The following is a 15,074-nucleotide window of genomic DNA, read 5'->3' on the forward strand; positions in this document are numbered from 1 at the left end:
AAACTCCAATAAAAACAAAGGTGTTTAAAATCCAAATTGACCGTGCGCGCAAGAGTCCGTGTGTCAGTGAAACAGTTCAGCGTCGTAGTACCTTTTTGATGCATCAATGATCGTCCGTAACCAGAGCACGATTTCCACAGGCTGTGCTCCATCCTTCCAGAACTCAAAAAAAACCATTTAAAACTGAACAAAATAACAAAAAATAAAAAAACAAACAAAACGGAATGAAAAGCTTGTACTTTCGTTATATTTTTCATGAGCCCCCCCCCCTCCTCCCCACCTTCCCCTCGCACACACACACACACACACACACACACGCACGAGATCTCATTAGGCACTGTCGTTCAATGTTTAGTTTTACAATGAGTTAACACAGTTCGAATGGCCACGCTTACACATAAAGCGAAGAGATCTATAAAAAAAAAAAAAAAAAAAAAAAAAAGTTAAAAGAAAAGTATCTAAATGAGTATGGCTATGTCGTCCATCTTAAGTTTATAATTCGTAGTTTGACACAGACCCATTGACAAAGGGGAGGGGGGGTGTGGGGGTGGGAACCAACAACAATAGATAGTCACACCGAAGAATATACATGTGTGTTTATAGCGTCTTAGATCACACACACTCCGTCCCCCTCTCCTCCTCACTCCCCGGGCGGCAGACAGGACACCACCACCACCACCACCGCCACCCTTCAGAACATCTCCTGTATGTCACACACTGAACCTCCGGGGCCTCCACCCTGCTGCTGGTAGAACACTGGGATCAACGGGCACAGCGTTACCCCTGTACCAGATGATGTTGTCCTCCGACCTCTGCTCGATCCTGCTGTTGTAATAGTAGACGGGACGAGGGAACCCAGCATCAGCATCATTCCAGGAACTCTGCCAATCCTCGTCCTCTGCCTGCCGCGGGTCCAGAAGGCTCTGGCGCTCCGGGTCGTTGGCGCTGGCTCGCCTTTTGCAGCAGCTAAAGATGAAGGCGATCACCACCACTGCGGTTAGGACTGTGAGGTAGATGATGAACCAGTCCTCGGCACCCAAAGCCGTGTCTCGCCGCCAGCCTGCTACATCATCATCACAGTCATGTGATACCAGAGAGAGAGGGGAGAGAGAGAGGGGGAGGGGGGGGGGGCGAGGGGGAGAGAGGGAGAGGGAGAGAGAGAGGGAGATAGAGAAAGAGAGGGAGTAGGAATCTATCTTTTACAGTGATACCAGAGAGGAGGAGAGAGAGAGGGGGGAGAGAGAGGGGGGGAGAGAGAGGGGGAGAGAGAGAAAGAGGGAGAGAGAGAGAGAGGGCAGAGGGAGAGAGAAAGAGAGAGAGACAGACAGACAGAGACAGAACAGAGAGACAGAGAGAGAGAGTAATCTTTTACAGTGATACCAGTTTCAGCCATAAAATATGCTTATCCTTTCGACCAATAATCCCAAGGACGACTAATTTTCAGTTTTGTTCAGTGGGCGATATATGTAAAATTTCTCTTTTACTTTCTGATATATCATTCATATATCCATACACTGTAGGTTGTGCTTCGTCAACTTGAGGACAGAATTTCCGCTTTCCCCTCTCATCGTCTTCCTGTGTAAACCATACACATTATGTTTATGATGATATGTTGAATATTATTAACAGCCGTCAAGTGTGGATTCGTTTTGCTGGTCCTAACAGGAACCTGGGGGGAGAAAGGAAACCTCGTCATCACTGTCATATATGACAGTGTGATACTTTGTACATAAATTTTGTTTAGAAATTTTGTCTGCTTCGTTCAGATTCTCTCTCTCTCTCTCCCTGCTTTTTTGACTCACTTGTGTAAACAAAGTGAGTCTATGCTTTAACCCGGTGTTCGGTTGTGTGTGTGTGTGTGTGTGTGTGTGTGTGTGTGTGTGTGTGTGTGTGTGTGTCCGTGTGTCTGTGTGTCCGTGGTAAACTTTAACATTGACATTTTCTCTGCAAATACTTTGTCAGTTGACACCAAATTTGGCAAAAAAATAAAGAAGGAAAAATTCAGTTCTTTCCAGTCATCTTGTTTAAAACAATATTGCACCTCTGGGATGGGCACAAACAAATTAATAAATGAAGCCTAATTATATGCAAACTGCATTTACTGTTATATTTATATTTTTTGTATTCTCTGAACTTGGTACTTTGATCTGATATTCGACCCAACAACAAGAGCAGTCATTATTATCATTTTTTGTTCAAACAGGAACTTCTTTTGCTAAGCATGGAAGTTTTATTTATTTTGCAAACGTTTTGGTGCAGATAGTAAACAAGGGAAATTACTCTAATGCTAGGGGACCTAATTTGCTTTAAACTGATCTTTCTCATCTTAAAAAGCTTGGATTTTTTTAAAAACTGTATCACAAGTGAGTCTTGAAGGTCTTGCCTCTCTTGTTTTTTTTGTTTGTTTTTTTTTTTTTTTAAATAGGAATTTTGTCTGCTTCGCTCAGATCCCCTCTAATCCCAACTTGCAACTCGAACGATATGAGTGGAAATGTCTGGTGTTCCAGTCTTCGTTTGTAATACTAAGTACAAAACAGACGTGACAGCCGAGTGGTTTTATTCTGCTGAATTTTTGTCCCACGCCGGGTCCTCGAGGTTCGATTATTTGAAATCTGACATGGCCTATCAATGAGTAAGTTATGGTGAAAATTTGATAGAAATAAACAAATCAAAGATCTCACGATCCCAGTCAGTGCTTTGGTGGGTTTTGGAAACACGAACATACCCAACATGCACCTTTTTCTTTCTTTCTTTCTTTCTTTTTTTTTAATTTTATTTTTATTTTTTAGGTAGAGTATGTTAGCTATGTATGCACAGTGGGTCAAAAAACTGTCAGGCACATGGGCGTAATTTTCATGCACACAAAAGCCCAGTTTCAGCGCATGAACGCAGACTAAAAAGAAAGAAAACTCAAAACAATACTGAATTAAAATAATGATAATCGGCACTATCCACATTTCTTTCCCTGTACGTTTTCGTTTCGAAGACGGAAAAAGTCGTAAACTGGTTAATAACATTGTAATAATTGTATAGGCCACTCTACATTTATCCTCCTCTCGAATGACACAAAGGCCAATTACAAGTGGGGGGAGGAGGAGAAATGTAGAGTACATACATTCAATTGTCTGGCAATATCCAAAATAATTCTCCCCTCGAGACGGAATGAGTTGTGTTTGGGCCAAGTGGACGTTCACTCCGTCAGTCGCACAGAGAAGTAGAGGGGAAGAAATGTGGATATTGCCCAGTGTTTTCAACCAATTCACAACTTTTTCTGTCTTCGAAACGAAACTTACTAGAAAGAATACAGGGGAATACGGGCATAGCCGAGTGGTCTAAGCGTTGGACTTTCAATCTGAGGGTTCCGGGTTCGAATCACGGTAACGGCGCCTGGTGGGGAAAAGGGTGGAGATTTTTCCGATCTCCCAGGTCAACATATGTGCAGACCTGCTAGTGCCTGAACCCCCTTCGTGTGTATGCGCACGCAGAAGATCAAATACGCATGTTAGAGATCCTGTAACCTATGTCAGTGTTCGGTGGGTTATGGAGACACGAAAATACCCAGCATGCATGAACCACGACAGAGTCATCGACAAATCGATGTTGGTCGTGTAACGGAAAGGAGGAGGAGAAGAAGAAATGTGGAGATTGCCGAAGTTTCCCCCCTCTCCCCAAACCACTCAAAACTATTGCCCCTCATTCCTGAGTAGCGGTAAACGTCTTGTTTCAGCTGTGCTATTGCAAGCAAGTTTTCATAAATAAACATTTTCGAAAAAAAAAGAAAAAAAAAAAGAAAAGAAAAGAAAGACGCACAAGAGGTCGAATAAATTACAGAGGTACAGTCTAATCTAGCTACAACTATCACTGCTGCAAGTTCCACGTCTACTAAAAGATGTACAGGGTTATGAATTGGAGAGAATGTCTACCTTCCATTTCGATGTCAACGCTGTAAAATTAGCACACGGTGTAGATTTCAGATTTCCACGATCTTCTGCTGGCTGTCGATGCTGGTCACAGCGGACAGATGTACGGCGGTCTTTCGAGTTCGTGCAAAAGCGAGCACAAGTTTCCCCAACGAAAAGCTTCGAAGCTGACACCCAGTTGGAAAGAGAACAAAAAGCGTGAACTGTGTTCAACACAGAAGAAATTTTCTGTGTGCACGTGCGTCCGCCTAGGCAGCGAGAGAATCTGAGCGCGCTGGTTCGAATCACGGCTTAGCCGCCGATATTTTCTCCCCCTCCACTCGACCTTGAGTGGTGGTCTGGATGCTAGTCATTCGGATGAGTCGATAAACCGAGGTCCCGTGTGCAGCATGCACTTAGCACACGTAAAAGAACCCATGGCAACAAAAGGGTTGTTCCTGGCAAAATTCTGTAAAAAAAAAAAAAAAATCCACTTCAATAGGAAAAAAACAAATAAAACTGCACGCAGGAAAAAATACAAAGAAAATGGGTGGCGCTGTAGTGTAGCGACGCGCTCTCCCTGGGGAGAGCAGCCCGAATTTCACACAGAGAAATCGTGAACAATATGTGAAATGGAGAGGGTGTCAGTGACTGGAGAAAGAAAAACAGTATTTGAAGAGTGTGTGTGAGAGGGTGGTGGTGGTGGTGGTAGTGGTGGGATGTGGGAAGCGGGATTAGGACAGAAAATTAATCAATAATCAAATAATTATTGTATGCAAATACTTCCATTGGTTATTGATTTGAAAAGAGGATGATGTGGGGACCTACAATAAACAGCCAGTTTGACTATTTAACATGACGGGCGCAATAGCCGAGTGGTTAAAGCGTTGGACTGTCAATCTGAGGGTCCCGGGTTCGAATCACGGTGACCGCGCCTGGGCCCGTATGCACGTCAAACCCGATTAGCTTATTCGCGTTTAGGGCTTAAACGCGGTTAGCTATTCGGAGCTTAAACGCGATTAGCCCCTCTCCGGTTTTGGTATGTACGTCGCCCTATTTGCGATTGAATAGCTCTCCGCGTTTACGGGGCAGGACACGGCGCGCTATTTATAGATTCTTTGGAAAACCGCGGTGCAGCAGGCATTGCTTTCGGTTTAGACATACCCTCCCTCGTGGAACTACCGCTGGTACGTGCTTCGTCGGTTTTCGTCAGTCCCAGTTTTTATTGTTTGTATTACTTGCCATGGAGAATTCAAAGCGCACTAGGAAGCCAAATTTCAGTGCTGATGAAATTCTAGTATTTCTGGAAGAGATGCAGGTGGAACGTGCGCTGTTATTCAGCAGTTTGAATCCGAGTGTAACCAACCCTCAGAAGACAGATACATGGAAAAAGATAGCCGAGAAGGTGAAGGCGTGCGGAGTGGCCGTTCGCACGGTGCAGGAATTGAAAGACAAATGGCGTTCCATGAAAGGGGCTGTGTTGAATAAGAAGAGGGATGAACGCAAAACGGGAGGAGGTCCACCCCCACCACCGGTCCCGTACGAAGACATCATTCTCGACATCATATGAGCGGACTCCAATTTGTTCGAAGGCATCGGAGGTGAGTTGTGGGTTGACTTTGTTCTTTGATTCGTTAATCAGTGATAATTCATGACGATGTCCTATTCCAACTGCCCCGCCTGCATCGATCAACCATCATTGTTCCATTTAACCTGTTATTGTGTGTGTGTGTGTGTGTGTGTGTGTGTGTGTGTGTGTGTTAATCTTCAGTTTAACGTCTATTCACTGTAAAGTGATATTAGACCCAAAACAAAAAAACGAACAAAAATAATAAATAAATAAACAAAAACAAATAATAATAATAATAATAAAGTTAGAAAAGTGTGTGTGTGTGTGTGTCGCCTGGTACCGCAGTGTAACAAGCACCTGCTGCAAGGGTGTCAAGGTAAACCCACGATTCTCCAGCCGTATCTCACCTTCCACCTCGTTTGTCAGCTCCCAAATATGTTGCCGCCTAAACCTGAACTTTCGGAACAGGTCATGGTCATCGTACAGGTCAAACGGGTTCTTTCTGTCACGAAAGATGCGGTTTCTTCGCAATTGCCGTCGCTGTCTCACTTGGAAAAACATCAATGCCGCCATATTTATCCGCGTTTAGGCTCGCTATCTGACCCCCGAGGCACCGATAACTTTATCCGCGTTTAGCCCAGTCGGATAGCTTATGCGTTCTGACGTACATACCAAAATCTGCGGCCTATCCACCCGAATAGGCGCTATTCGCGGATAGCCCTCTATCCGGATCGACGTGCATACGGGCCCTGGGCTAAACGCGGATAAAGTTATCGGTGCCTCGGGGGTCAGATAGCGAGCCTAAACGCGGATAAATATGGCGGCATTGATGTTTTTCCAAGTGAGACAGCGACGGCAATTGCGAAGAAACCGCATCTTTCGTGACAGAAAGAACCCGTTTGACCTGTACGATGACCATGACCTGTTCCGAAAGTTCAGGTTTAGGCGGCAACATATTTGGGAGCTGACATACGAGGTGCCTTCACCTTCTCGGCTATCTTTTTCCATGTATCTGTCTTCTGAGGGTTGGTTACACTCGGATTCAAACTGCTGAATAACAGCGCACGTTCCACCTGCATCTCTTCCAGAAATACTAGAATTTCATCAGCACTGAAATTTGGCTTCCTAGTGCGCTTTGAATTCTCCATGGCAAGTAATACAAACAATAAAAACTGGGACTGACGAAAACCGACGAAGCACGTACCAGCGGTAGTTCCACGAGGGAGGGTATGTCTAAACCGAAAGCAATGCCTGCTGCACCGCGGTTTTCCAAAGAATCTATAAATAGCGCGCCGTGTCCTGCCCCGTAAACGCGGAGAGCTATTCAATCGCGAATAGGGCGACGTACATACCAAAACCGGAGAGGGGCTAATCGCGTTTAAGCTCCGAATAGCTAACCGCGTTTAAGCCCTAAACGCGAATAAGCTAATTGGGTTTGACGTGCATACGGGCCCAGTCGGATAGCTTATGCGTTCTGACGTACATACCAAAATCTGCGGCCTATCCACCCGAATAGGCGCTATTCGCGGATAGCCCTCTATCCGGATCGACGTGCATACGGGCCCTGATTGCGTCCGCCTAGGAAGCGAGAGAATCTGAGCGCGCTGGTTCGAATCACGGCTCAGCCGCCGATATTTTCTCTTGAGTGGTGGTCTGGACGCTAAGATGTAGTCATTCGGAGGAGACGATAAACCGAGGTCCTGTGTGCAGCATGAACTTAGCGCAAGTAAAAGAACCCACGGCAGCAAAAGGGTTGTTCCTGGCAAAATCCTGTAGAAAAATCCACTTCGACTATAGGAAAAAAAGAAAAAAAAAGAAGAAAAAACAAAAAAACTGCACGCAGGAAAAAATATCAAATATGGGTGGCGCTCTCAGTGTAGCGACGCGCTCTCCCTGGGGAGAGCAGCCCGAATTTCACACAGAGAAATCTGTTTTGACAAAAAACACCAACAAAAAACAAAACAACCCCCCAAAAAAAACAACAACACACACAAAAAAAAACAAAACAACAACAACAGAGAAATACAAATACAATATTCTTTACCTACCTTCCATGCCGGATTTCAAGTGGTTCGTAAGCAGTTGGGTCTGGTTTTCTTGACGTTGTGCAGACTTTTGACTTATCACCGTCCGTTTCTGCTGTTTGGCTCTTGTTGTTCAGTGAAATGTCATTGACGTTGATGCTTACCACGGTAAAGGGATAGAAAAAAAAAAAAATTTGCAGTGCACACGAAATCGTGAACTGTGTTACTGACAATAATCACTCTCTGTTAAGAAACACAAAGCAGGTGGTCTTCACGAAAAAGAAAGTGTGTGTGTGTGTGTGTGTGTGTGTGTTAAACATGTAATACGCTTGAGTGACATTGCAGTTCCCTTTGGAAACAGCCCGTGTGTTTACTGCAGTCTGTCAACTAGTTACAAAGGGTGTAACTGGGTCGCTCTTGTGTGCTATTGGGGGGTGGGATAAAGGTCATTTTTGAGTAAATTTTCAATGCTGGGTAAATAACACACACACTCAGACATACTGCATACTCTTTACAATATGTCAAACACTCATGCAGACCTACATGCATAAGTACACTCACTTACTCACAGAAGAACACTCACTTCACACACACACACACACACACAAAAACACGTTTGTGCAATCTTTTTTTTCTTTGAGTCTTTAATACTTTCGTTTTCAAAATCGTATACCCTGTTCATTTCATTTTTGTTTTTTCAATGCTTTAAAACTTTGTTATCCTTTTTGAATGCTTAATTTTCTGTGCAGTCTCATCAGTGGTGTCGTTCCTGCACCAATCATCACAAATCTGCCAGGAACTGACCACAAGCACTGAATTGGGGTCACCATGACAAAAGGAACTGGGAATCGCCATAGAATCAGGGACATATTTTCGGCTCTTTTAATCATCACGAGTGATGATGATGATAACATAGGTAAAAAGATCCCTCTGGTGTAAAGGCAGCTAAACTACAGGGCTGAACTGTATGTATATATATATATATATATATATATATATATATATATATGCTTCCTTTCAAAGTGTCAATTGATATTGTTTCCTAAAGTCCCAGTGTCAACTAGGCCTGAGAGATACAGGCACCTGCAGAGTAGGTCAGGAAATCAGAGCCACCTACTGAAAGGCCTGCTCCACAACGTAGACGACAGTTAAATTGAGTGGTACCAGTATTCCAATTTTCTGTGTACACAGTAAGCTCAACTCTGCATAGAAGCCAGTCATGGGGCTAAATAAAGTACTGATCACGCTGTGAGTGATGTGCTTCTGATGGTGTCCAGGACCTGAAATCACTTTATCACAATGTTCAAAAAACAGAACATGAAAAATAAGTCATGACTAAGATGATGTAATATACTAAATAAAAAAGATATGTGGTAAAAAAAAAAAGAAGGTAAATAGCAAGAGCAAAAGAAAGACTCAAATAATATCAGTACAAACTTGGTTAAACACTCTATAAGTTACGAACAAGTGTTGGGCATGGACTGGGAATGCCCATGACAGCAAGAGAGAAAAAAGAAGCTCAACAGAATTTTACACAGGTGTCATCTTCTTTCTGACTTCATGCAATTGGCATTATCTGGAGCATGCTTCAGTCCTGAAAATAACATTTTATCTGTCTTTTAAGTTTGTAATCTGAGATTTTGGCTTCCAATAAATACCGCCCCACCCCCCAAATCTCAAGAAGAAACATAACCAGTTTATCTTAAAAAAGGTTATTACATATTAAAACAACAACAACAACAACAGCAAAATACAAGCATAAAAAATTCCATTCTTATATTTCACTAAAACCATTCTATGTCATATTTAACAAATTTTAAAGAAATGTTAATGCTTATAATTACACAACACACAAATGTTAGCAAAAGCTGTTGTTATTTTAAAATCTATATCAATACATACTACCCAACTACAAACCAACCAACCCCCCCACCCCCCAAAAACCCCTAAACAACCAAAAACAAACAAACAAACCAAACAATGTTCCCAAAGGACATACCCCTTGTTTTTACCCAAATATTCATGGATGTAAAAATGTATTGTTACAATGAAGCAAAAAGTTTGGCACGTGAAAGGAACTCACTGAACAGACTTTGCAAACAATCACCATGGCAAAATCAAGTGGGCGTCAAGACTACTAATCCAGTGTTCACCTTAAAATCTGGGAGCGTGGCCCTGTTTCGGTATGTCGATGAGTCCTTATGAAAGGCACTTTACTCCAAAATGTCCTCACTCCACCCACATGACATGGGAATGGGTACTTAACTTCGTTTGGGGTGGAGGTTAAAACGCTGAAAAGTAGAAGAGGACTGGGCCCCACCTTCCAATGCCATGACCCTAGACACAGGATACATTTCCACTGCATAATTGTGATGGAAGAAAAGATGGAAAAAAGGCAGCTGGTGAACAAAATGTGACAGTTTCAGTTTCCATGAGGTGTCAAAGCTTGCAGATTGATCGTCATCGGTCTCTTAACCCCGGGTGAGGTTGTGGAGGCACCACTGATGACTCTCTGACAATCTCCCGCTGTATGTCTTGGTCATGGGCTGCTCTGTGTGATACGGCAAACAACGAGCCTGTCCACTCCCGGATGTTATCTTACCACCTCTTCCTCTGTCTGCCTCTTCGTCTTCCTCCTGGCACTGTGCCTTGCAGGATGGTTTTTGTCCATACAACATCATTTTTCTTTTCTTCACAATTCTAAGTGCAGACTGATAAGAAAAAAAAGAGGTAAACCACACCTGCTTAACCCTTTCAACCCTGGGTAGTTTACAGCCTCCGCAGGTTTCCATGTTATACTGATGTGGAAAAATACACAGAAAATAAATATACTGTATTTCCTTCAAATTTCGTGTGGACACATCCGGAAATACTAGGTAAGTTCTCTTTCCTTGTGGTTTATGCGAATGTTGGAATGTGAAAACTGTTCTAATGAAACAAATTTTGATGCCAGAGCAATGCTAGTGCACAACGCTCAATGAGTTGGGAAAAAAAAGAAAAAAAAAACCCAGCTGATACCTAACTTACGCATAAACCCCAACACGCTTGTCAGGGCCTTGAGAGTCTACCACAGGTATGTAAAAAAAACATTTGCCTAAGATGAAATTAAGTATATAAACATAGATAAACACAAATATATAATACAAAAAAATACAATTAAAAAAACAACAACCCTGTGCAAGATACACAGAAGGCAAATGACTGAAATCAAATCAGAAAGACACAAAAACAGATTTAAAAAAGAAGTCACTTTCGCTTTGGTGATGATTCACCATACATCAAACCCACGCTGCTTTGTTGCTCCCATTGGCTTACACAACAGATAAAAGGCTATGTGGAAACAAAGCCATAAACTTGTCCTGTTGAACTGTGTTGTTGCAGCAGAGTTTATTCTGCTGGAAAGTCATTTTCTTTTCCCCAACACCAAACTGGACAGGGGACACACGCATAGCTTGTTGCTTGCTAGCTCCCTTTACCAACATTACATACAGACTGTATGAAAAGTGTGCTGAAAAACGGACAACACATTAGAAACAAATTTCTATCAGTCATGGACATACTCGACATGTTCATTTGCCTTTTTACTAAAAAAACCACCACAAGAAGACATGCTGTAAAACGGACAACACATTAGAAACAAATTTCTATCAGTCATGGACATACTCGACATGTTCATTTGCCTTTTTACTAACAAAACCACCACAAGAAGACATGCTGTAAAACGGACAACACATTAGAAACAAATTTCTATCAGTCATGGACATACTCGACATGTTCATTTGCCTTTTTACTAACAAAACCACCACATGAAGACATATGAAAAAAACAACAACAAAAGGTCCCAGATCAGTACCTTAACCCTCATTGATCCTGAACACAGGGTAGATAAATAACTTGCATGCACACACACATGGCTGCCACACCACGCAGATTACTTGTGCACGCACATCCAGCATGATGATTCATCAGACTTTACAGTGAAGTGAACGCTCAGTACTTGCCATTCAAATGCCTATATAGCAACACATTCTTGACTGTGTGAATTATGCATTGCTTTTGTGAACTGTTTCACAATCTACACAACTGCTTGAAAAACAAAGAAACACACACACACACACACACCAAAGCTGTAATGCAAGTGCTACTGAAGACTCAAGTCAGCATCAACTACAAACAGTTTATCACATGGATCCATTCTGTTTGATTTCTCCAAAGACCCAGCACTTAATTCTTCTGTTTGCTTCCTAAGTCACAGAGAGACTGATACTAGAAATAAAGCTGATAACATTTCTTCTTCCACGGTTGTATGTTTTGTACTGGCTGGAGAGCTTTCAGACCAACATCAAAATTAAACATCAACAGCTTATCAATCCATTTCATCTTAGGTAAAACAAGGTACTCTCGTTATTCCCAGACATAGTGATTTTTTTTTTTTTCTGGTGGTGAAGGTGAAAGAGGGTTAAATAAGAAAAAAATATGATGTGAAATTTCAGTTCTGGATGGACTGTTGTAAAATTTGGTGTGCATGTGGTAAAGCAAGTACTGAAGCAAACGTAAAGTGCACTTAGTAAACTGAATAATTATGGTCAGTTTGTAGTCTGGCAAACAAAACAAAACAAAACAAAACCAAAACAAAACTGAAAATAGGGTTTGAGATGCAAATTTCTCATTCCGCGGTCTCTGTGAGTACAAATACAAGTTTCAAGGGATGAAATAAGTTCATCAACTGTGGTTGTATGTGACCCCCCCCCCCCCAATTTTTTTTTTTTAATCAACTTTGAAGACAAAGGCGGAGAAAAGATGAGTAAGGAAAATAAAACACTGTACAAGAGTTCCTTCCAACCCAACCACCATTCCCAATTCATAGCAAACAACAAGGACTAAAATAATTCAAACAGTTTTGATCCTGCATAGCAAGAAAATTATGTTCTTCAATAAATAGTATTTTTGTGGCTGGGAAGAAAAACAAACAAAAAACCAAAACAAACAAAAACGGACATCATAGCAACATCGTCATCATCATCGTCATCCTCCTCCTCCTTCATTGTCATCAATACAAACAAAATAGTCTCAAAGTCTATGGCCTTTCATGCCCTGCTCTCATGGTGACCTCAGTTTCGATACCCCTCCACTTCTGTGCTTGGGGTGAGTCCTGTCAATGTTGTCAGTGTCGGTGGATTCATGGGGGGCTGTTGTTGGAGGGACGTGGTGGCGGTCTCCACTCTGGGAGGGATGCTCATTCAGTCTGGCTCCGTAACTAAGCCATTATTGTCGTTAGTAGGGGGCTTAATAGGTGGTGTCCTAAGTACATTAAATCAGAACAGGCACTAATGAACACCATCGAGGTGACTCAGCAGCAGTGCAGGGTCTCCTCTGGTGTGTGGCCTCCTGGCGACCTAACATCGATGGCTCACTGTGGACTGCCGACGCTGGAACTGCGACGGACGAACCCGGGTGTGGCTGTGTATGGGGGAATCTAAATGAGCGGTGTGGGAGTAATGCCACTGAAACGGTGCAGCTGATGGGGCAGCAAAAAAACAACAAAAAAACCAAAATCAAAACAAAAACAACAACAACCAAGGCACCTCCAAAACAAACACACACAGAGTTGGGTTAAATGACCTGCTGGCTGACACCCTTAATGTCAAGCTGTTCAGGACTTGGGTCTTGTTCCAGTGAAAGTTGAATTGTTCAAGAAGGCCAGTCCTGACCAACACACACACACACACACACAACCCTTTCACCCATTTCTGTTATGCAAGCTAAACTTGGGAACTAGCACTGGGAATGACACACACAGTGGAACAGACCCTGAGGTAGAGGTGAAGGAAAAGTGGTCCACTGTAACAACTTCAATCCACTCCCCACTGGATCTTACCCCGGGGTCATTCTGGTCTGGCCTGGTCTTACCTCAAAAGACTCCTGGGGTCATAATTATGTGGCTTGTCAAGATCAAGACCCCCTACCCCTAGTTGGAAATTACCCCCTTTTAATGAGTTTAATCAACCAAACTAATAAGATAGGAAGCGGGATCCTTCTGAGCTAACCTTTAGAAATCCCCCCCTGCACCCCTCACTCTTCTCTTTTGCAACTGAACAGAAGATAATATGGCGGTGTCCTGTTTGAATAGTCTGTCTCCCCACTCCCACTACAACGTGGTGTAAAGTAAAGGACAGGGGGTAGCTCCATACTGATACTTCTCAACATTACCATGCAGGGCTGGTCATTGGAATGGGGTGGGGGTCCATCAGTACTAGGCTAAAATATCCTTTCACCCCTTCAGTGGAAGTTAATGTCACCTAAACAGGGGAGGGGGTCAATTTGAACTGGTTTCAAGCCAGCCTAGAACAACCCCCATATCCATTTAGAGGGCAGAGGAGTGAAATCCAGCTGAGGGGGGTCAGTTCTGGCTAGCTGAAGATTACCCCTGCAGGTCATCCCTGGCTATTCTGAACAGACTAAATAGCGTTAATGTAGGCTAGCCAGATTTGACCCCTGGGTAAAAACCTATGTGGGGGTATGAACAGGCTCCTACACTGGATAACTCAGCAGAAGCAGTTTGGAGTGATTTAAAATGCAATCATTGTGACTGTACTGAAGCTCCCTCCCATCTTTCAACTACCTGAAAAAACAACAACAAAAGTGATTTACGCTTCAGTCTGCAACTGAACATTTGTTTTAAGTTATACGTGCATTTTCACAGACAAAAATTTGCAGACACCACAACTGTTCATTACACAGTCATTCGTTACCATTTTCCTCAACTAAGACACATAAACTTGTGACAAAAATGAAATCAATTTACCTGAGAAGCTGTGACATGAGTAAAAAGGTAGGTATAATCAGGACAAGAAAAAATTCATTTGCAAAACACAGTCCACCTTTCCTAAAAAAAAAAGAAAAGAAAAAAGAAAAAGGCTTGTATAAATTGTACAATGTGCAATGAGCATGTTTTGCTGTACAAGGAAACATCATTTCAAATAAGTTAGTTCTTCCTGCTGCGTACCACAAGGTGCATCCTCTACTTCACTGGGCAGCAATACATGGAAACACATTCTTCAAGAAAAAAACAACAACTACTATATATATATATTATTCTACTAAAACATATACAGAAAAAAAGTCACCATCTTCAAAAAAGCTGTGATTTCAGACCATAAACCAAATAAAGCTGCTTATCACCAAGCTGACAGTAGCTCAGACCATAAATGAAGGTGACGTCTTAAATACTTGAAAAAAAAAAAGTCTTATATTTACTAGTCAAATAATGTCCACAGAATAATAACAACTTATTTTACTGAAGCAACAGTTTGTTCTGAAACAGCAGTGCTCAGCAAAGCGATCGATGGTCAAGTTAAACATGTTTCTAGGTCACATCCACATCTATATATTTCCATTTGCAGCTGACCTCCACACACATGGCATCTTTTGACAAGAAAGCATGCTTGCGTGTCTGCGCAATGTCTTCAATCGAATCAAAAATAAATCACTGTCTCAGCACAACAAAGGTAATCTAAAAGCGCACTCCCTCTTATTCCCTTGTCGAAGAGGAAGCTACTTCACCAGAAACACTGATTCTGG

The 15,074-nt window shown here is 42.4% G+C and overlaps 1 protein-coding gene across 1 annotated transcript in view; it reads right to left on the reverse strand.

Moving 5' to 3' along the window:
- The window catches only part of LOC143281496 (uncharacterized), an 11,647-nt gene extending 7,717 nt beyond the window's left edge, over positions 1-3,930 (reverse strand). Inside the window, exons 1-2 of the mRNA XM_076586705.1 lie at positions 3,924-3,930; positions 717-1,060 (exon numbers count right to left, since the gene is read on the reverse strand). Coding sequence (XP_076442820.1) covers positions 717-1,060; positions 3,924-3,930 — 351 coding nt within the window. The remainder of the gene's footprint in view (positions 1-716; positions 1,061-3,923) is intronic.
- Positions 3,931-15,074: the final 11,144 nt, after the last annotated feature.

Source organism: Babylonia areolata, chromosome 4 (assembly GCF_041734735.1).
Source record: "Babylonia areolata isolate BAREFJ2019XMU chromosome 4, ASM4173473v1, whole genome shotgun sequence".
NCBI lineage: Eukaryota > Metazoa > Mollusca > Gastropoda > Neogastropoda > Buccinidae > Babylonia > Babylonia areolata.